Source organism: Haemaphysalis longicornis, unplaced genomic scaffold (genome assembly GCF_048455015.1).
Source record: "Haemaphysalis longicornis isolate Haplotype H1 unplaced genomic scaffold, Haemaphysalis longicornis Haplotype H1 scaffold_1, whole genome shotgun sequence".
Taxonomy (NCBI): Eukaryota; Metazoa; Arthropoda; class Arachnida; order Ixodida; family Ixodidae; genus Haemaphysalis; species Haemaphysalis longicornis.
In genome coordinates, this window is record NW_027526203.1 from 145,873,798 (window position 1) to 145,897,561 (window position 23,764).

At 46.9% G+C, this 23,764-nt stretch overlaps 2 protein-coding genes and 1 pseudogene across 2 annotated transcripts in view; 2 read left to right on the forward strand and 1 right to left on the reverse strand.

Moving 5' to 3' along the window:
- Nucleotides 1-1,792: 1,792 nt before the first annotated feature.
- The window catches only part of LOC144137620 (transcriptional adapter 1-like), a 48,905-nt gene continuing 26,933 nt past the window's right edge, over nt 1,793-23,764 (reverse strand). The window contains exons 6-9 of the mRNA XM_077669566.1: nt 23,398-23,592; nt 18,043-18,194; nt 5,202-5,301; nt 1,793-2,487 (exon numbers count right to left, since the gene is read on the reverse strand). Coding sequence (XP_077525692.1) covers nt 2,320-2,487; nt 5,202-5,301; nt 18,043-18,194; nt 23,398-23,592 — 615 coding nt within the window. The 3' untranslated portion in view covers nt 1,793-2,319. The remainder of the gene's footprint in view (nt 2,488-5,201; nt 5,302-18,042; nt 18,195-23,397; nt 23,593-23,764) is intronic.
- Nucleotides 12,188-14,050, forward strand: LOC144137642 (uncharacterized; annotated as a pseudogene).
- On the forward strand, nt 13,896-15,253 carry LOC144174346 (uncharacterized). The gene is made up of 2 exons (XM_077703000.1): nt 13,896-13,900; nt 13,944-15,253. The coding sequence occupies exons 1-2, from the start codon at nt 13,896-13,898 to the stop codon at nt 14,572-14,574; spliced, it is 636 nt and encodes a 211-aa protein (XP_077559126.1). The 3' UTR covers nt 14,575-15,253.

The following is a 23,764-nucleotide window of genomic DNA, read 5'->3' on the forward strand; positions in this document are numbered from 1 at the left end:
CTCGCTTCGAATAAATCCCGTTGTGTGCAGATAGTTCATGAATACTTGGTGTCTGCTTTGCTGAAAGGTAAGGAATTTAGTTGCCTTTTTTCTTTCGTTATTTCGCCTTATATTAGTGTGCAAACTTTTTTCTTTTTCTTGTATCCTTCAACTCCCCCCTCGCCTTATAATCGTGACCGCCTTATATTCGAATAAATACGGTACATCTACGTTTGTCTCAAGGAGAACCAAGCACAGAGCAGCTAGATACTGAACCCCCGGCAAAGCATACATTCCCTGAATGTAGGGAGTACAGTTAAACCTGAATATAACAACGTTGACAAAAATTCGCATTTTTTCGTTACATCCAGGTTTTCGTTACATGCAGGTTTCGAGTAAAAACTAGTGGGAATGAAGCAGAAACGAAACTAATATGCTAGGCATCAGTGATGCTGAACTCACCCTCGTGCAAGGATATATTTCACACTCAAAAAATGTGTGTTTGCACTTGCTGCTACTACACGGCCCCCCAATTCACAAACATAACTAAGTATCACTTTTGCTTTTTGATACTTTTCGATGCCTTAACGCGTTTCAAGAACCAAACTTATGCTGAAAGGGCGCCTTTTTGCGAACTTCATGGTCTTTTCTGCAGTCAAAATTAGTTGAAGGGATGCTAGCTGGGACACTGTACCGCACGGTGACGTTCTTATTTCTCGCCGGCGGAGATGGCATTTAAAACTGCGAGCTTGTCCTGAAAAGACAAATCTTTTCTTATTCAGGCAGCAGAAATCATCATCCACGATCCCATACCACAGATCAGGGGACCCATACCATACCGCGAACCCATACCATATCAGGGGACACACGCGACTACACGCCGACAGGCAGGCCTAGCACCTAACCGACACTGCACTCACACGTGGAAACACACGAGATTGCGGTGCGGGCGAAATTCATTAAATTAGTGCATATCACCAGCCAATTTTTCAGAAAAAGGGCAAGAAACCTTGACTCATCAGTGTAGCAAATCCGTTACACCCAGGTTAACCGCTGCAACTCCTTCATTACGTAGAGGTCACAAACACATGGGCTTCTATGAAGGTGGAAATGGGAAATCGTTAAATCCAAGAATTCCTCACATAGAGGTTTGTTACGTATAGGTTTGACTGCAGCAGAATTCTGTGCAAGCTCAGCCAGCCGAAAGTTAACCTTCGGGGAAGTGACTCGTGTGAGGACATAGAGAAACTGCTCGAAAGGTGGGAGCCCAGCATAGGAAGTACAATTCAATGCACGTACAGCAATCATGGATTGAAACACGACACAAAAAATTTCGGGATGCCAACCTGTGCTCAAGACAGCCACGTGATGTCGCCAAGAATGTGGTCAGCAATGGTCAGATGGTGGCTCTGACATAAGAATACGAGCTAGTATTACGTCGATGTGACAGGAACTGAATGAAGATGGTGGAAGATAAAGTGTGTGCAATACTCGACCCTAATTTTTTTCATTTCGATTTATGATTACTGTCCACACCGGATGCTCCTTCTGACTGCCCGCTACAAAAGCCACAGATCCAAATACAACAACCAAATTTCCTTCTATGTCTAAGCCGGGCTTCACGTTATGGGCCCAGCTCACACTAGATACACAGGCGTTTTTGCCTTTCTCCTCCATTTGAAAAGTGGCCGCCGTGGCCGGGGCGCAAACCCGCATCCTTGGGCTCAGCAGCACAATGACTTGGCCACTGAACCACCACAGTGGGTACCGATACAGAAAGGGTGGAATGAAAGCAGGCATGGACAATGCAAACTGCACAGTGGAAAGCCTCTGAGAAACATTTATTACGTTCCGCACACTCTGCTGATCTGGAAAGTGGTGCATATTCATAAATAATCTACTCCAAATGCACATAGATGTTTTTAATGTCACGTGCTAATAGCACAAACACCTGGATGTTTGTTTTCTTATGCCTCGTGCTAAAGACAGCCTTGTACTTCAAGGGCTTGTGACTTTTTGCTTGCAGACATGAAAAATACGCGGATGCCTAGCCATATGAGCTTCACCTGATGATGGTTGGTGCTTAATGGCGCAAGGCTAGTTCAACTAGAGCAGAGAGCTCCAAACAGAGGGCCAGCTTCGCTTACAGTCACGGAGGACATATTGACACCCAGACAGCTAGCCACGTGCCACCTCAGGTGCAGTGAGCGTGCGACGAAGCGGGAGAACATCCGCCTCGTTGGATAAAGAAAAGAGCGACCAGGTGTGGCACTGGGGCTCCGTGGCAAGCTGGGTCGATTGGCGGTGGAGCAGCTCCACAGCGGAAGGCGGGGACAGCGGTCACCGCCAGGACATGTTCCGCTGCTGTTCGGCCAGCTGTGAGCGCAGCGCCTCCTCCTGCTTGCGAATCAGCTCCTGCTCCAGCTCCGCGTGGCTCGGGTGCCACTGCCTGCACAGGCTGTGCTCCAGTGCTGCACTATGGGCCGAGTGCGAGGGCAGCCACTGCGCCTGCGATGCAGCACCGGGTCAACATCGGCCACCCTGACCACCGCCTCAGCTGAAGCAGCTGCAACAGTGTACAGACAGGGGCTCCAGAGAGGGGGGGGGGTCAAAAAGGAGCAACTCAGTCACCCCTGGTCCAAAACCAGAAAAAAGCTAACTGCAGTGGCCGAAAGCATGACGCTCAATACGACTGAGTCATTTTGCGGGAGCACACGTCCTGCCTGCCAAGACTAGTCGTCATTGGCAGGCAGTACGTGTGTCATTTTTTTATGTATATTTCTTTTTTTATATAACTCAATACTGACCCGTTGCAATAGGGTTTTGCTGTTCCTGTAATGGGGAGCTTAATGCTTTCCTTCCCATAATTTTATTCACGATGCTGACTGTGCCACGTTTAAAGGCATTTGCTTGTGCATTTCAAGTGCCACGCAGAGGGCATGATTGCTCTTCCTTAACTAAACAAATATTAGCCTTAATTACCGTATTTATTCGAATATAAGGCGAGGTTTTTTTCCAAAATTTGTATTCTCAAAGTCACACCCCGCCTTATATTCGAATCTCAGTATATTTTACGGCAGTTCCTTCTTACTCTCCAAACTGCACCCTCGCCTTATATCAGTGACCACCTTATAATCGAATAAATACAGTACTTCATAATGCAGGGTCTTTCAAGTGGATAAAGAGCTGTTATTCAAGATAAATGGTGTTTGAATAACGATTCCATTGGAAATGCCAGGGCATACGCGTGTAATACCCGTGCTACACGAGCATTTAAAAGGTCATTTGACCATCGAAATTTCAAATGCCCTTCAAACAGAAGGAGTTCTGCCGATCTACACAACATTTCTCAAAGGCAGTTGAAAGTTTTCGCGTTCACCCGTCATGTTTTGGTGTGGCCACTGCTGCTCAGTTTTGTTTTCATAATTTGGCAAAATATTTTGATATCAAGGTTAACCTCTGCCAACAAACTCCTACGTGAGTGATACAATGATTATAACCTACATACACGCACAAAACATGTGCAAAATAGAATTGGCAATATGGCTTCCATAGGCCTCTTTTTTTTTTTTTTTTTCACTGACAATCTGGAAAGAACAAAGTCACCTTCTAAATGTATATTTAGCAGAAGAAAACAAGAACAAATGAAAAATTATTCGAGGCATGCTCTTTTTACTTGTAAATAATTTTTTGTATATGCGGCATGCACAACCTGCACCCAGGAAAACGAATTTCCTCATTTCAGAGGCCTTTGAGAACCTCAAGGGTCAGTTGTGGTGTTCCTTTGACTCGAACGGTATTTCAGCCAAATGCCTTTGAAAAACATCGCGTAGCAGCATTTTTCCAGGGATTGCCGTGTGTTTCGTGGGCCCAAAGAAGGGAAGTTTCCTGGTGTGGAAAAAGAAGTTTTGGAGGGCCTTGATGGCATGGAAGACGATGCACTGTGGGCCGACGACAAATGTGAAGCTTGTGGGGATCCGCTTAATCCCCTTTCCTCCTCCCGCAAGCGCGATGTTCGAACGAGCGCGCTTTCCCGCGCACGTGACGTCACCTCGCGGGCCGACGTGCCGGCGGGCACCGACTGTCCCGCTGCCGCTGTCGCTCCTCCTCACCCGGGAACCTACCTCCTCTCCTTCGCGCCTTATAATCGCGACGCGCACGTTTCGTGGGGCTCTCTCTGCTCTCTCTTTCTCTCGGGGATCGCTCGCTTGGCTCGGAAAGGAGACAGAGGCGAGAGGATAGGGAACGCGAGGGATCGCGGTTCATCCGCACCCTCGCCGCCACCCGTCTGGAGCGGGGCCCCTGACCCCAATCGGACACGCGAGGTAGGCTAGTCCCACCTCGCCGGCAGCCCCGTGTCGCCTCAGCCGTCGCGGCCCGCTCGAGCCCGGCCTTGAGGCGCGCGTCGGTACAGTGTAGCTCTTAATCCTGTCTTGGCGTTATTATGCGCTGTACCACTCGGCCAATAAACCCCCTGGTTCGTCAGCGCTTCTCTTGGCATCTTTCTTGTATGAAATTTCAGCTTTTAAAAATCTGTAGCAACTTTTTTCCGCATAATGAACCCTCCCCCCCAAATTCAAGCCGAACTTTCTGAGAGAAAAGTGGGTTCATTATGCGAGTAAATACAGTATATCCTGTGCCCTACTTTTTCAAACTTGTTGTAAGGAATATATTTCTTGTGTGTTTTTAGTGGGGTATTTCTCATTTTAAACTAGGCATAATTTCATGCATCCCAGTTAAATGAAACGACTGTTCTTTTGCATTTTCCGACTTCAGTGAAACTATAACGGCAGTAGAACTTTTCCGCCTTCTCACACGAATCTACTCTACTTGAATAGCCCTTGCAGTTTAGAAGGTACACCGCCACTGCCTACAGGCATTAAGTGTTCAACATGCAGAGTCCTACAGTGCCTCCTGGCCCATGTGAGACCCAAGGAGGCACCCTGACCATCACAGGGCAGCTGCTGTAGGGACAGGACAGATAGGGGGCGGCTGCTAGCTTCCACTGCGATTGCGTCTACTGCTGTGCAGCCTCCCCGTTGAGATGTTCGTCCCGTATTGCATCGCCACGTAGATAACAGCTTTTTTTTCCCCCGTGTTCCCAGGTTTCTGATATCACTGTCCCCTGTGTGAGCCTCCTCTCAGGGCATGATGGGGGAAGGCACTGACGACAGCCACGAGGTTGTGCACGAGAGAGTGGTGCCCGCATTTGGGATACGTACCTGCAGCGTGTCAACCAGGTCGATGACGGAACGGGCCCGCTTTCTGGGTGGGGGGTCGTAGGCCACCTCGAACGCTGCCCGGCTCTCAGCTGCTGCACGGCTGCAATGAGCATCCACTGTAGTTGGCTCTAAGGCAACCTACTGCCATATCAGTTCAAGCAAACAGCATTCTTCTCTTCTTAGTGCTCATGAATACTGCCAGCTATGCAAAGCAGATGTTGTCAGAAATCTCCACGGACGGGATTACAGTGAGGTGCCATAAAAACCCTCGTCTAACACCGAGCTTCCTTTTTTATAAATTTTCCCGTGTGTAATTTCTCACTGTTATTATAGGCTGATCACACAGTTTCCAGCCCAAAATTTGCAGCTCCGTTGCCCAGTGCTATCATCATCAAGACTTGTAGTGGAGGAAGTGCATTTTGCAGTGGCATCAGCAGGCTGCTTCTTGTTTCAACTTGTTTCCTTTTGGCCACGCCAACTTCCCAACAGCTGATTCCATGAGAGGTCAAACATGAATGCACACTCGCATGTTTTGTTCCAGTGTGCAGCACTTAAGCGCCCGCTCCTGTGGTTCTGCGGCGCCGTCGTCCCTCGTTGTAAACCGGCGACCGGAGGGATCACCAAAGACAGACGAGATACAACGAGCAGGAAAGTGTGGCAAAAGTGTGAGGGGGAGGGCGGTATGCCGAGGCGGCACAAGACGCTCCCCCGCGGCCACACGCTACAAGGCTACAAGTAACCGAGAGAACGAAGAGGCCACCATAAAGCGCGCAGGAAAGCGAACGATGAAAGTATGTCAAAAGTGTGAGGGGGAGGGCGGTATGCAGAGGATTGCAAGAGACGTGGTCCCCTCCAAGCGTTCACTGATGCAGCGATCACTTCCTGAGACACAGCAGGAATGCACCATCATCGAGAAAACTGCAGTTCACGCTGCTCACAAATTTCACGTTAGGGAGTATTGTAATCGTCGGCCATTTTTTTCTCGTATTTTTACGAGTAATGCATACACCACTCAATAACCCAAAAATAAACGTTTTCCCTTAACATGCGTATTTTGTGACAAGAAAAAATAGTGATGTGTCGCCAATGATAGGCTGCTTCCAGCAGCTGGAGTTTTTTCCAATTTTGTGGCTTTCTGCACGGCAATGCGTGAAGGTTCTGTCTAAAACTGTTTGAAACAAAGAACTATATCAAAATGGCAATAAACATAAAGCAAACTGTGTATTCTGCAATGGACATAATTTTTTTTTATCATAAAATCACAGCAGACTCGGTTGCTACTGACTTTTGATGCCCCCTAACGTTGTGCCTGTGACAGTGACCAACCTGTAAATGGCAATGTCAGCCAGGTACTTTTAAACACATCTGTAAAGGACAGCTTGTCTAGGAAAAATTTAAATACACATAAAAAACAACTGTCGTGCTTTTTCCATAAAAATTCGTAAATTTAAAAATCACAGTAAGAAAGGCCGCTCTCAATTTTTCAGTAATTAGGGAAACCAGACTCCTCAAGCAGGACGTTAACACTGCGAAAAAACATGTTGCAGTATTTTGCTCACTCTGAAGTTTACGTGGCCGAAGTCACACGTCGTGAGACACTTCGTGCCATGCGCTGCCTTTGTGCCACTGCTTTTCTGACTTCACGCGTTTATGAAAGTGTGTCTGTTCCTATTCTCCAGCAACACCATGGAATGCTCAGCCTTTAACAGCCTTCTGAATTAGCAAGTTACACTCTTTTCTCTCTTTTTTTTTTTTTTGCAATGTTTGACCGACGATGCACTAACCCAGCTACACTTGAGACTAAGACCTGGTGAATATAGTGCGCCTTTAAAGGCGAGCATCACTTTTCTTTTAGCAAAAAAAAGAAAAGGAAGAAAGAATCAATGACAGTCATCAGGACACAACTAGCATGCAATAGCTCGTTTTGAAATTTTGTTATGGTAGTGGTCTGGTCACAGCACGAAAATATTCTGAACCAGAAAATCCAAGATATTTTGGCACGAGGGCATTCACTGAGGTAGAATATGAAAGCTGGGCAATTTGCTGGATGACAGTGATGAATAATTATTTACACTGAAAAAGCATTCCTTTTATATTTGGGTGTGTCAGAGGACATGTAAATAAAGATAAACTTGAAGTAAAATGCTTATAACGCTTGCATTACAACTTAACTCCGAGGTTCACGCTGTCAAACACAGCACAACAAACTTAGGGAAGGCAAATAATGCTCTGCCTTGCTGCTGTGATATACAACTGAGGGCTGCTTTATAGAGATTACAGAACAGAATTTAGATGAGCTGTTGTGTCCGTCTCTCAGGACAGGCACACCAGCACCACTGGTGCTACGCATGTCACTGTGAAGAAGCGCACTGGCTTACCCGTCATTTCTATGGCTGGCATACCATAAAACATTAGCGCAAACAGATGATGATTCTTTGTTGCAGCGCCAGCACCATGCGCCTGTCAGCGCAAATGCGCCTACCATGCGAAGGCGAATGTATGCCCTCCATTGCCCCCGCCCCGCACGAAGTCAGTTACGGTGATCAATACACCGAGAAAACTTCTTTCGTTGCCCTGCTCTTTTGCTAAAAGAAAAGCGATGCAGGCAAAGCTGCTTTTCATTGTCTCTTGGTCACAAGTGTAGCTGGGTTAGTGCATCTTCAGTCAAACACCACAAATAAAAAAAATTTAAAGAACGCAGCTTTTTCTTTGAGATTGCCATAAAAGGTTGAACATTGGCTGGTGCTGCTGCAGAATGCCAACAAACGCTCTTTTATAAACGCACAGAGTCAGAAAAGCAGTTGCAGAAACGTGGCGCATGGCAGGGAGACACGTCTCGCGATGTGCAACTTCAGTCGCGTGAACATCAGTGCGAACAAAATATTGCCGCATGTTTTGCCACAGTGTTAACGTCCTGCTTGAGGAGTCTAGTTTCCCCAATTTAAAAAAAAAAATGAGAGCAGCCTTTTTTTAAATTTTTTATTCAATTTATTTGATTTTTAAGTTTATGCATTTTCATAAAAAGCACAGCAGTTAAATATATTTTTTTTTACCATATTTGAGTTATTTTCTACAGAGGCCAGCTTTTGCAGATGTGTTTAGAAGTACCTGGCCGACACTACCTATCGCAAGTTGGTGACCCAGATAAGGGGTGCTGAAGTGAGTGAGAACCTAGACTCATTTGATTTTAGGATTTACATTTTTTTTTTGTCCACTGAAGAAAACACAGCTTGTGTTATGCTTACTACCATTATAACGCAGTTTTTGGTTTCAAACAATACAGACAAAAGTCCCACGCCTTGCCACGTGCAAAGCCACAAAGTTGTAAAAAACTGCAGCCGCCCAAACCTGCACTCATTCGCAACAAATTCACTATTTTATTTTTTTCGCAAGTACTCATAAAAATATTTGAAAAAAAAAAAAAAATGCAAGTGTACACGCGCATGTTTGGACTTTGAATCTGCCCGATACACTTGCATCAGGAATCGACGCGCTTGCCAAAAGTGTAGATCACACCATGTCGGGACTGCAAAGGGAGTGCACAGCTGCCATCAAAAGAAAAGTTGTTACAGCTGCCAGCACCCTAGGGAATGGTGCTGCAGGACAGCAGTTCAGCGTCACCGAGGACAACGCCTGCAGCCACAGGAAGCAAAAGGAGGCAGCTTTTTTCCATGCAGTGGCATGAGAAGAAGTTTGAGAAAAACAAAGAACAGGGCATTTCCCGAGACTGAACCGGAGCTGCCTGCCTTTGCGCAAGGCCACCACATGCTGCCAGTGCCCCTGCAGGTGCGCTTCTTCTGAAGGAGTTGTGGGCGGCGACGATGATGTCTCACGCGTCACGTTGCTTGGGTGGCCTTCAGTGCTTACGAAGAAACTCTATGCCTTCAACAACTGCCCGACCTGCTCGATGCGCTACCACTAGCACGGGGATAGCCTCATAGACAACTAGAACACATGGTATGATTGGATGCGAAAGCGAAGGGGAAGGGAAAACCAACGCGAGGCGTTGTGACCCAACAGTGGCTCTGCTGGCATGGAGACCGCTTTATTTATTTATTTATTTATTTATTTATTTACAAATACTGCGGTCTCAACGAGAGACATAGCAGGAGTGGAAGAGTTACATGAAGTACATATACACGACAGATACAAGTAATAAAGACTGTAAAATGTACACCTCTAGCAAAAATGTTACATCACACATATACACATGAAAAACCACCTAAGATTCATAATATCACGGAACATGTTCAGGCAAGTCTTTCAGAAACAGTTCAGCGGGCAAACGTCGGAAAGCTGGCTCTAGATTGTTCCATCGTTCAATTGTTTGCGGGAAAAAAAGAATACTTAAAAAAATCCAAGTGCGCTCTATAGGGGACAATATTCAAGGGATTGGTGCGTCTTGTTGCGCGCCGCGAGCGATCTACGAAAGAAATTGGTGCGGCTAAACAAGTGGAACCATGTACAATATTGTACATCAAAGCAATCCTGTCACACTCACGCCGGTGAGATAAGGGCCGAAGTGACAGTTGCTCAGCGTGAAATGTAGGGGGAAAGTAGCGATTGTAGCGACGGAATATAAACCCAATTTCCTTCTTTTGAACAGATTCAATCTTAGCAATATCACATTTAAAGTAAGGCGACCATACAACTGAAGCGTACTCAAGTACAGGACGGATAAGGGTTTTGTAAGCAGTTATTTTACAAGGTGTAGTAGAATTTTTGAGAGTGCATTTTAAGTGGCAAGCTTCCGGAGCGCCTTCACACAGATAAGGTCAATGTGTTTGCTCAACATGCACCGCTGCGGCGTAGTGCATGTTTGTTTTGTTTGCGGTGGCGTGTCTTTGGAGCCATGGTCGTGAAAAAAAAAAAAAAAAAAGAAAAAAGAAAAACAGAAGGATTTGGATTTAGCGATGAGGGTGGACGTCGTTAGATAGGTAGAGGCCAGTGAAAAGTAGTCGTCAGTTGCAAAGGCGTTTGGAATTCAAAATTCCACGTTGTAAGAACAACAGCCTTTTTTTTCCCCCCACATTCACGCATTGAGTTTTCGATGCTGAAAGCAACTGCTTATCAGCACAATGACACCTCCGGTGCCGCAGCTCGGCTCGCTATCTCCAGACGTTCGAAAAGGAAAACAGTGGTTGCTTATCTGCACAAGGTTCTAATCCCAACAAGTTACCACACTCTCGGGGTCGGAGTGGGCTATCTTGATGATGAGGATGGTTTGATGTTTATGATCCAAGGCCAACGAGGGCAAAGAGCGCCAGAAAAAAGTGGTTAACGAACCCAATCGGCACCTGCAGACAGATACACGAAGCATGAGCACCAACCCAGCCCAGGACAAATTGCACTGTCCACCATTTAGTGCGCAATAGACAAGACTTGTGAGGAGACCCGTCAGCAGACAGGGGAGAGGGTGGTCATCTGCACGAACAGTAGAGAGGCTATAAAAATCCTTGGCCACACCCCCAGAAATGGCACGCTTGCTCACGGGACCAACATGGCAAGCACAGTGCTGTACCGGCACTATGGAGTGGAGGTGAGGGTGGACTGGGTACCAGGTCACGCCGGTGGCATTGGCGATGGAGCCGCACAGGCGTTGGCGAGCGAGCACATGGACGACCGCTCCGTCCTGCTACCCAAACTATGCCGGCACCAGACGACCCTGACCCAACAGCCAAAATTCTGGCAGCCAAGAAGGAGCGAAGGCACGCCCTTTGGCGGCACATCCCCACCAACCACCACCCACTGCCCCGAGGACTGCCACGGGGGGCTCAGGTCCTCATCCACAAGGCACGTGCAGGGGCCGCGTTGACAGAAGATGGGCTCGCAAAATGGCTGGCCCACCATTGATGCAAGCCTGGGGCTACTGACGACGACCAGGAATAGGGCCCCACACCGAGCTGTTCGACGTGCACCATGGAAGTGTGCCCAACAGTGAACCACTTGCTGTGGGAGTGCCCTGGCTACCATGACCTCTGTGCCCAGTACTTGCCACCGCACATCACCATCCTGCCCCAATGGACCACCCCCAACAACAACAGCCACGACACACTGCTCTCCCTCAGGGCATTCGCTCACGAGGCAGGCATTGATCGCCACATGCGATTGTGACTGCGTGCATGCACACACATGTATGTATGCCCATTTTTCTTCTGCGTGCACCACCTACAGCTCTCAAGCTTGAAGACATGCCGTTTCATGGTGTGTCTATCATCTGCAACATGTCCGCAGGTGTTCCCCAACCCTTCCTGCCTGCCTCACATCGTCGCCACTTGTTTGACGGCATTCACAACACGGCCCACCCCGGCGTTCGTGCAACTCAGAAACTCATTGCATGCATTCCGCTACGTCTGGCAGAATCTCACGAATTTCAAGAATTCCCTGCAAATTTCTCCGAATTTTTTTACAGCTGAGAGACCTTTACGTGGATTCCTGTTCGATTTTGGGCATTAGCCAGTGACATTTATGTCCACTTCATGTAGCGTTCCGGACGCAGACGCTGTTCAGAGAATCAGAGTTTCAGCGTTAACTAAATTCCACTACATCTGCTGCTCAGCAGCATTTGACTATGCATTTCACATTTACTACCAAACAGCATGCTTAGCTCTAAGTTAAAACTGCCCGTATGAAAAAGAACACGACATTTTTGGGTAATAAAAGTAATTTTAGCTTAGCACCGGGACTACCTGGCGCCGTCCTTTATTGAAAGCATGCAGATTACGGCACACCCGAAATACCTTTTTGTATATTGCGCAGGAATAGATGCAAAAAGGCTTGCTGCAGACACCACCACTTCACGATTTACTAACTCTTTCTCATGGTGTATTCTTTCCTTTATGCTCCCTCTCTCATATGAACTGGATTGGAAGTGGTCTTGGATGTTTGTGGCTTGCGGGAACACGACTGCGGATATTTGAACATAAATCTGACGAAGTGCTAATGGAACTTAAAGGCCAACTGCACTCAAAATTTCGACCGTGCAAAATCACTGTTCCTGCATAGTATGACTAAAAAGACCGCGATGTACGAAGTATGACGCCTAAAATGTGCGTAATTACGTCGCAAGCGACCGGCAAAAATCGACGATTTTGAAAACAAAACTGGGAAAAACGCGGCCATTACGGGCGGCGGAAGTGACGTATCAGCCGTCGGCGCGAGCGGCCAGACGGCCTGGCCTGACGGCGCGAGCTGTGCGGACCGGTCGACGCGGCCGGCTCGGCCAGCCAGGAGGAGTGTGTGAGCGCGCGCGTGCGGGGGTGTGGGAAGCGTGCGGAAAAGCAAGCGTTTGTCCCGCAAGCCCGACACTATTCGTGCGCTCCAACAGCAGCACACTGCGTAGGCATGATGTCGCGACAACACTCGAAAAAGTGAGAACCGTACAGTTAACGAAGCCTCTTCGGAGCCATGAAAGCCAGGCGTACCGGCGCGAAATACGAGTTTCCTGGATTCTCCCGCTGCGAGGCAGGCCGATCGGCCTGGACGGCTGGCATGTCACTTCCGCTAAATGGCTGTTTGCGCGACACGCCGGCAGGTGCTTTGTCGTCTGCAAGGGCGTTATTTTGAGTGCCTGAAACTGAATAACCACGCATTGCACAGAGCTACCGGTCGCGTCGCAGTAGTTCTCATGGTACCTACTACACATTTCGAAGGCATTTAGCCAGGGTGAAATTTCAGTGCAGTTGAACTTTAAAAAAAAAAGTAATAAATGATAAGAGGCCCAGTTTACTGACATTATTTTTCCTATTTACTCCACAACACGGTGGTGGGCTCGGTGGCTGTGCCGCGACGCAGTGTAACCCATTTCTATTCATGATGCAGGATTTCGTACGCGCTATCTCCTGCGTGCTGGTACCCGTTCTTCTGGGCCCAGTATCACGCATCGATGCGAGCTACCCTTTCCCAGCAAGGCCCGTCAACGCAGATGACTGGCGCCTACTTCCAGCATTGGCCACCACTGCTCTATCGACGCTGAAGCCCAGAAACTGGACGCTCGAAAGTGCTCTCACGGCCACACCGTCATCGACTTCAACGAACACACAGCGTATAAATTCCCCCCGCCAGCTGGCCGCGCTCTGTAAGCTCGGTGGCTGTGCCATGACGCAGTGTAACCCACTTCTATTCGTGATGCAGGTCAGTAATCCGTACCGTCTTTTTGCTGAAAAATCTAGCAACCAATGCTTCGTTCAGCTACCAAGCCCCCAGTGCTGTGTTTTTATTATTTCTGATTGTATGAACATCGTGTTCTCTTTGCTGTTAATGTTGTCTAGAGATACTGAAACTAACCCTGGACCAACCACCCTAGAGGAAATAATGACTGAACTAAAAAAAACCTGTCTTCTGGTCAATCCCAGCTCATTGGCGATGTACAAATCCTAAAAATCCAGCTCTCCACCACTGATAAAGCCATTTCCGAACTATACTTGGGAACAAGGTAAGAACGGCAATAGCTGATGTACGGTATCACTACGCCTAAGCGACGGACCCGGACGTCAACGGGCGCGCTCATTTTGAAAGGAGATTGCTATGAATGCATGATGTTGCCTGCCTTTTCTCACATAGTTTATTTGTCGTCACTGCAGAAGTTTATAAGCATGTTAAGTTTATAAAATCAGGGAAATGGCTTGTGCTACGTTCAAAATATTCCCAGTAACGCACTACTTGCGTCGCGCGGAGTAACATCCGGTTGCGGTGATGAAGCACAGAGACAACTTCCGTTGCCGTTCTTAAATTGTAACCAAGTATAGGCAAGAGAATCGGCAGTCTAGAATCCCATTACAGTAGTCTCAACACACTTCGAACCAATCTTGACGCCATGGCCATCGCCACCTCCCAGACAGCTACCCAGGTCTCGGTACTGGAGACTCGACTGGACGATGCGGAGAATCGTTCCAGACGCAACAACTTGTCGTTTTATGGCATAGCGGATGACAAGCCACCCAAAATGTATGCGCAGTCTGAGGAGCTTATTACTTGGTTTTGGAGGGACCATCTAAAAATAACTGTCGAATCCAAGGATGTCGAGCCTGCCCACCATATTGGCCGCCACTCGCAACACCGGTGTCGGCCTATTATAGTGAAGTTTACATCTTTCAAAACCAAGCAAGCTGTCCTTGCTACTGCTCCTCAGCTTAAGGGTACCGATTTTAGCATCGGGGAGGATTTCTCGCATCGGGTCCCAAACACACAGAAGCATCTCCTGGCTTTTGCTAAAAAAAAATCAGGTCCTTTCCTTTTACGATATAAGACCCTATTTATGGGCTCCAAACGATACGTACTTAACGAGGCAACTGAAAATGTACAAGAAAGCTCGTGGCAATTGCAATTGCCTAATGGTCCCGTCTTTGGTCACAAAGCTAATCTTTCTTTTTGAGTCATTTTCCCCAACATACGCAGCTATCTTTCCAAACGCGACCACGTGTCCGATCTTGTATCTTCCATCTAATAGCAGCCTCCTTATACTAACTGAAACGTGGTTGACCTCTGACATCACCGACAGCGAAATTTTGACCGACTTGCCTAACTTTAATCTTTTTCGAAAGGATCGTCCCGGCATCCGTGGCAGCGGCCTGATTGCTACAAACGAACAACTTTCATGCTCCCTTATAAACATTGCCTCCAACCTTGAAATATTGTGGTTGCTCTGTCGTTCCGCACCACAGTCCATACTATTAGGTGTTTGTTATAGGCCTCCTAAAAGCAGTCCGGATTTCACGCGCCACCTTAATGGTATTTTAGCCGAACTTACGGCCAAATACCCAAATCCTCCTCCTGGGGGACTTTAATTTTCCTAAGATTGATTGGCTCAACCTAACCTCGTCTGCACCCAATGCAAAAAAGCCAACGATTTCCTTGATATTTGCCTCAACTTTAATCTCACTCAGCTGATAACACAACCTACACGTGTTATTGATGATACCACCAACATTCTTGACCTAATCTTAACAACTGATCCTGAGAGCCTGTCTTCTATAACATATCTTAACGAAATAAGTGACCATAAAATCATTCACGCTAATTTTACTTTCGTTCCTCAAATACGCCAAGCCTGCAGTACAACAATTAGGCTATATGACAAAGGTAACTACAGGGCCATCACTCGTGAACTTGAAGCCTTTCCTTTGACGTTTTTAAATGGCTTTCGGGAGCGACCCACTAACAATAACTGGTTAATCTTCAAAAACAAATTAAACCCGGCTAGCTGATCAATTTATCCCTAAAATAACTTTCCGTCCCACCTGCCGAAAACCTTGGTTTACTAAAATATTAAAAAGACTTGAAAAGAAGAAGAAACACCTCTTTCGGGCTGCGAAGAACAAAAACACTGACTCTGCATGAGGAAACTACAAGGTTGCTGAGAAAGCATATTCAAGTGAAGTGCGCAGACCCGCCGCGGTGGCTCAGTGGCTAAGGCGTTGCGCTGCTGAGCACGAGGTCGCGGGTTCGATTCCCGGCCGCGGTGGCCGCTTTTCTGATGGAGGCGAAAAGCAAAAACGCCCGTGTGTACGAGATTTCGGCGCACGTTAAAGATCCCCAGGTGGTCAAAATTAATCCGGAGCCCTCCACTACGGCGCACCTCATCGCCTGCGTTGCGTCGGCGCGTTAAACCCTACAATCAAAATCAAAGTGAAGTGCGCAACGCCAACCACTCATTTTTTCATACGGAACTACCGAAAATTCTTGCTGATTCACCGAAACGTTTCTGGCAAATAATAAACCAACTTAACACGCCCCCCCATCGCCCTTACTAATCAGTCTGGTCAAGAATCAAGTTGTTCAGAATGTGCCAATATATTCAATGCTGCCTTTTTGTGTGTGTTTACAAATGAATCTAACCCCGTTGAAACAGAATTAGTCCCCGTTAATCTGCATGAAATGCCACCCCTAAACATAGGTTTCAATGGTATCCTGTCCTTAATAGAAAAAATGAAACTGTCATCCTCCGCTGGTACCAATGAAATTACATCCAAGATGTTCAAAAACACTAAGCACATATCAGCCGAGTTATTACTTTTGCTGTTCTCCCAGTCACTTTCCTCTGGTATTCTGCCTCTTGACTGGAAGTGTGGGAAGGTCATTCCAGTTCACAAGACAGATAAAAGAGACTGCCCGTTAAATTATCGCCCCATATCATTAACTAGTGTGCGTAGCAAACTCATGGAACATGTCATATACACTCATATCATGCATTTTCTTGATTCTAACAATTTTTTTCATTCCTCTCAACACGGATTTCGAAAAAGCCGTTCATGCGAAACCAAACTAGCCCTTTTCCTTCACGACCTGCATGCTAACCTCGACAGTAACGTCCAAACTGATGCTATCTTCTTTGACTTCACTAAGGCTTTTGATAAATAATAGTCAAGAGTTCGACGAAAGTTCGTCTGGTCAGGTATCATGATGAGGACGAAGATGCGGTCACTGACCAAGTCAAGGTGAAAACACAGAGACGTTTCGGAACCCATACGGGTTCCTTGATCACACTAAGCAGGCAAACTTCAGTATAAAGTTCCACACCAGCGCCTACTAAAGAAACTTTCTCAATTAATTCTACCACCTGAGGTTCTTAACTGGATTGCTCAATTTCTGACTAACTGCTCTCAGTTTGTTTTCGATAACAATGTCGAACCTAATTCGCTTTCTGTTAGGCCCTGTCCTTGGCCTGCTTTTGTTTCTAATCTACATTAACGACTCACCTAACAATTTATCATGCAACATTCGCATGTTTGCAGATGACTGCATTATCTACCGCAAAATAACTAACACATTTGATCAAGTAGCACTACGGAATAACCTTAATGAAGTATTAAACTGGTGTGACCGTTAGCTTATGACCCTTAATCCTAACAAATGAGAATTAGTTTCTTCCACCGCCGCTAAAATCCACTCCGATTTTCCTATGAAATTGCTAACACACCAGTCGAAACAGCCGTATCCTATAAGTACCTTCGTGTAACATTAACCCCTAATCTTTCCTGGCGAACGCATATCACTAATATCGTTTCATCAGCCAACCGATCATTAGGATTTCTAAAACGTAACCTACGTCACTCACCGTATCACGTTCGTCTTTTGGCCTACCAGTCGCTAATCCGGTCCAAACTTGAATACGCATCACCCATCTGGAGCTCTCACCAAGTTTATTTGATCAACGATATCGAAGCAGTTCAAAATCGCACCGCTCGCTTCATTCATTCTTATTCTTACGATGTCAGTGTTTCACCCCTTAAAAATGAGTCCGGTCTGTCAAGTCTTTCTTTTCGCCGCAGAATTGCTACTTTGTCACTCTACCCCAAGTTTTACCACAGCTCACTCCGCCAACCACCTTACATCGCTCCCGCCGCACGCATTTCCCCCCACACAGGCCATCCACTTCCAACCCCGATCTGGCACCTCAACATTTTCTGCATCATTTCTCTGACGTGCCGCCAAATAATGGAATGACCTTCCCCATGATGTTGTTTCAATCACCTGTCCATCACGCTTTATTCAAAGTGCATCCATGCATCTGCAATGTTAACTTGTGGCTTTTGTTTCTATGTTTGTACAACCCACCCCTTATACAACACCCCCCCGTGGGGTCTTTAAGGAAATAAAGTGAAGTGACCCCTAAAATTCCCCGCATCTATTAAAGATTCCCTTTTTCCCCTTTTGGACAAAATTACAGTCAAAAATTCCCCCCAAAAGAGCAAATTCCCCGCACAGAACACCACTGCCCAGCGCGCAACCTCAAAACTAACGCAGAATTGTGTCGGCGGGGGACCCGACCCTTCTCGAGCCTGTCAGTGTGGTTCGTGATCAAAACGGTGCACTGCTCCCTAGAAAACGTCGCAAGGCTCACCTGTGTCCCTGTGCAAAAAGCGTGCATGCCGTGTTGGCCCGCAGGTAGGGGTTGGCAGGGGGGCAGCCCAGGCCATAGGGCCAGACACCCTCGCGCACCTTGTACGCAGACCGCCGCTTCAGCATCATCCGCAGCATTTCTCGCAGGTAGTGCTGCAAGGCCCCACCACACCCCAGCAATACGATCAGCATGGCAAAGGGACGGCGGTGGCATCTCCTTGACATATTCGGGCAAGCACAACTCGCATCAACAACCGAAAAACCTTGAGGGCAAAGGAGGGGGTCTAAAGATCAGCACTGAGTTTAACGAATAATAAATAGGCTTCCAAGCCCAGTGTACCCCCCTCCCCTCAAGACGTCCTTAATAAAGTTTTAAGAAATGTGCAAATTCCAGTGAAGCAGGGGACAGCGAAACTCGGGAGGGGCCCAAAGTGTCCCATGCACACTAGGAGAAACATGGTGGCAATGACGTCACTTTTAGCGGCACCCTAGCCTCAGGTGTTGCCCCAAAAGATTCAGTGCTATGTGCTTGCTAAAAACGTTGCATGTTGCTGACACACACTGCCCCGATGCTCCGACAGAGGTTGCCGAAAGTAAAACATTGTAGGTAAAAGTACAGAATCTATCAGAAGGAACGTGAAAGAAGCAGAGATGGCTAGGTGGGCAGAAAGGATGGGGACAGGGTCAGTACGGGGGGTAGGGGGTTATAAACCTAGGAAATGAGAAATGAGCGAAGAAAACTTTAGCGATAAAAAAAAAAGTGGCAGTATGCCGCTTTTGGAGGCCCAAGCTAGCTGATCTGCGAACAAGGACCTACGTAATGATATAGTACCTGCAACGAGATGAGACTTCTGTGTGCTAGGTCAAGGGTTCTGAGACAATCGAACACATTGTAATGGAATGCCAAAGTACCCATCCAACCTAATATGGAGGTAACGTCTACCTTCCTGGAGCTCTACCTTTTATGCCTACCTTGCTGAGGCAACTAGAGTTGTGGCAGGGAAAAAAAAGCACTCAAGATTTGAGGAGTTTTTTTCTCGAAATGAGTCAAATCTACCTAAACAGAATTTGAGAAAAAAAACGCAAGTTTGTTACCGGACCTAAATGCAACGCTGTTCAAGCCACAATATGACATGCTTTACATGTCAGCTAGGAGAAGTTTACGGCCGCAAATGATTAAAATTTATGCGGCGGATTTGACAAATATTAGGATGATAACTTTGGATTTGGTTCATACTGATTTGAAACACCCAATTTGAAGGATTAAATAATTGTTTCACATCTCTGTTTCATTTCGGCCACTTGTTCTGTTCATTTTGTCGTCGACATCTGGGAACAGACCTTTCACCAATCTCTTAATTGCCATCCAAATCCGTAATAACCAGCTCCAAAAAGCAAAAAAAACTTGCGGAAACACTTACAAAACAGTCCGAACAGTCACGTCAAAAGCACACTCCCATTGGTCGAATGGATTTGGCTCATTTCGATCCGTACCACAGCAGAATCTGGCTAATTTTCGATACAAAATACGATCTGTGTATACGTTTGCCAGGCACTATCTGACCTATTGCGTTGCAATCTCTTTTCTAGGGGAAAGTTGCGAGTTTTTCTAAAAACTAAAGTATTATCCCACTTTAGTGACAAGAAAAACTTGCAAATAGGTGTTATCTCACTTAGTTCCAGTTTGTGGATTTGACTCACTTAAAAAAACTCATAAGTAGACAGGCACGTTACAACCATAGCTAGTTTGGCTGTAAGACTGCACATGTACAGGCAAGGATCGGCCAAGAAATGGTTCATTTATATCAAAAGCAGCCTTCCATTTTCATCTGAGCACCAGCTACAAGGTGAGGTGGACACCACCACAGTATCACTACTTTTGCTGCAAGATGGCACATGTAGCAATCTCGTAGCCACAGGACATCCGCCAAGAAGCTAGAAATGGACCTCACACCTCCTGAAGCTTGTGGCTGTCAGGGGAAGAAACTTCTCTGCGAGACTCAGTACAGTGGAAGCTCGTTAATTCGAACTTCAATATTTCCAATCTATGGATAATTCGAACTGTACAATTTGGTCTGGCCAAGTCTCCATAGAAGCCTATGTATTGAAAAGCCCATTAATTTGAACGCAAGGGGCCTCCACCACAGATAATTCTAACTACGCGCTGGCAGCTTGGGGCCTGATGCACGGCCAGAGAAATAGCCCCGCTGCCTACACACGAGGCTGCGCTGCCCCAAGTAAGGAGAGAAAAATAGAGAGAGAAGTTCAATTGGGTAAAAGCAATCTAGAACGGCGGACATTTTGTTGCGGACTACGTAAATGTGGACACTAGTTCAGGGTGTGGGGCGCGCTGACAGATGGCATCATTTCTGAGGTCAGAAGCGTAGAACCTGTTGCTGCCAGTGACCCCGAGGAGGTGGCCGACGAAGCACCAGTGCGGCCACTGCTCGGAGCTAATGATCGGATGGAATGCTACCCGTCTCTTTTTCAATTTTGGAGTGCGCAATAAGGAGGCCTTCCGCTCACATTTGCTGTTAGAGAAAAAAGTTCTAGTTTTTGCCTTCAAGCATCAAAGGCAGGTTTCAATCGCGGCCTTTTTCAAGCATTAAATTGCTGGCATGCTCTACTGCTCCGCAATCGCATTGTATGGCTTTTGTGCTTCACTTTCGTTAGTCCAAACTTTCAATAATTCGAACTGAGGTCGCATTTCCTCGAAGTTCGAATTAACGAGCTTGTACTGTACACGCTGGTTCATTTACTTTGAGCACAGCACCTACTGTCAGCATGTTCGAATTAATGCGGGCATGTGACGTCAGTGTGCTGAAGTCCACGCAAACACATTGCTGTACTGCCAAGCTTCACTTGAACAAACGTCACTTGATGAATCAGCATAGAAGTAAAAAAAAACATCTTTTTAAAGCCCTTTCCATGGAATGTTCACAAAGAGCAAGCTGACTCGAGCACTTGCACACACCCTTTCTCTAGCAAGCAGAGGTGTGTTCCTCAATAGCAGCTCCCCCCTATGGGCCTCATGCACTGGTATGGTAGCGCCACTGATGTGCTGTGTACAGCGCCATCTTGCGGGCAATGAAGACATAACCTCTTTGTTCAGCGAGCAGACGGCGTCCCGTAGCATCGCATCCAACGCAGTACGAATATCAGCACGAGGAAGAATGAATGGCCGCTATTCTGTTGCAATGCGATAAAAACAGCCAAATGGTGCTTTAATAAAATGAAAAGGCTTCGCAAGGGCGACAGGAAAGTGATTCATCACAACAAAACCAGCTGTGTACAAGCGCGGGACTGTTTTCGCGCTGCATGAACATGCTGCCATTTCGCAAGGGCTTCAACTGAACACCAGCGGCGGCATCCAGACGAAAGAAAAATAACAAGACAAAAAACCCGCAAGCCCACTTACAAGAGAGGAGTGCAGGAGTGTGCATGCGCGTGTGCATAGCCTCCTGGAAGCGATAATGTGTGCAAGAGAAGGCGCGATCGCTTTACCAATGGAGAAACTCCTGTTCTGTGGGGCCCCTGGCCCCCGCGAGAGCAGGAAATGACGGCGCAACGTCCCAACGGCACTGGCAACGTTTGAAGGCTTTGATTTGTTCACCTTGAAGTCCCAGTCAGGGCATAACTGGCATAACCCTTCAGTTGGTGGACAGCTTAGTGAAGAGAAGATCGGCAACACAACTTTCATGGTGCTTGTAAAGTGAATTTCTCCCGTGTAAACTCCACTGCGTCTTGTTGGTGCCAGAAAGTGACTTGATGTCCGTTGTGCGTGTGGAATTCAGCAAAACATTCATGTGTGTTCATTGCAACACCCAAGAAATAAGGCTTCAAAAGCCTGAAGATTCAGGTTTTTGAAAATACAACTGCGCAGCAAAGCTCTGCCTGAAACTAGAATGAGTGTTCGTTGGATGGCTGAAAAAAATGTTGCTTGATGCTTTTTTTTTTACATGCTTTCATAGGTTTTGGAAATAGATGCGCATGAGGAAGCTTTCATGAAAGCCTCCATACGTTCATTTAACTTGTTTACGCTTGTATCGCTCGACATAGCCATGGGCACGGATATGGTAGAGCGCAGAACAAGCGCTATAGTTTTCTACAAATAGTTCCTCTCGTATTCGTACTCCTGGTGGTGACATCATGTAGTGACATCAAGAGACTTTCTGGCACCAACAAGACACAGTGGAGTTTACTCAGGAGAAATTCGTTTCTACAAGCACCCTGAAAGTTGCGTTGCCTGTCTTCTCTTCACCATTTGGAATAATGGAGATTGTTTCAAAGCTGATAAAATTGAACATGATGTTCTTGTAACCACATTCCAGTGTAGGCAGTTGTGCTCGCGCTGTTATCTGTGTCAGCAAACATATTTCGCGCAACAAGTTCCTTTTGAACTCGTTTCCTTGGGCCTTATACCGTTGCAGAAACGCTAACTTGTACAAGCTGTACACGACCATATGTTTGAGATATTTGAGTCATTTCAATAAAACTGTAGATGCGAGTCTCCGAATTGTGGCTGGTGTGTGTCCATCTGTTTATTGTTGCGTCACTGTGTAGCGTAAGCATTTACATTTCTCGTGTTTTCATCGTAAGCTTTCTTTATATTTTGCCGACATGACTACGTACAATGGAAGCATGCATGTACTGGGGTGCTCCATGTATTTTCTGATGCACATACGCACTTATGACACCAGAAGGCTATTTTAGGAGCTAGAAAAATAAGCACTTGTTTCGTTTTGTAAGATATACGGCATTTTTTCGCAGTGGCGCACGCCAAGTAGCGTGCAGATACGCAAATGCACCTATGGTTCTGTTCTATTTATTTCTTCTTGGGTACTATGTGCTTTGTGCACGTCAACGTCGCAAGCAGCTGATCCGTGCACTGTCGTCGACTTTTATTAGAGAAGTGGCGCTTTCTAAGACATCTTATAGCATGTATTCACGCACAAGTCGTAAGCAGAATATTTATATTGATATAACAACTGTGAACGTAATAAAACCCAATGATGTGTTGTATACTAATTTTCCGGTTGAGCCCCGTAGTGAACTGCTGTATATGTTTATTTTCTTCTTTGGAAAAAACGCCGCAACAGCTACCAAATGGCGCCCCGTGGTTACTTGAAGCTGCAGTGCACGAGGCCCCACCCCTTTTCAAGAGTAGAAAAACCGTGCGTCAAATACAAGACAATAAGGATGGGACAGGACAGGCGCAGTCCTTCCTGTCCCTGCCCATCCTCTGCCATCCTTATTGCCTTGTCTTTGACGTGCAGTTTTTCTACTCTTGAAATGCGGTACCAACTAGCCCAACAACACGCTGTACTGAGCCCACCCATTCTTAGCAGGGGAGTACCCGTAGTGCAAGCAGGATGAGCTGCATGACGTGCTCGTGGATGTCCTCCAGGCCGCACTCCCAGGCGATGACGAAAAGGCGGCCGTGCAGCATGGAGGAGTCCGGCAGGCACTCCTCGCGCAGGCAGAAGCTCAGGCTCCGGTCGGCGGGCTCCCGCACGGTCGGCACGTGCCGCGTGGCCGGCACAAACCGCTTCTGCGAGGGGGCAAGGGGGGAAGAACGGGCACCGAGCACTGAGGGGACGTGGAGATCGCGCTCAAAGCACCCCCATTCCTAGTGCTCTTCCTAGTGTTCACCCTCAACTCGTTTCATTTCCAGAAAGAGCACAGCACTACGCGTAGACCCTTTTTGAATGACAATTTTGTTT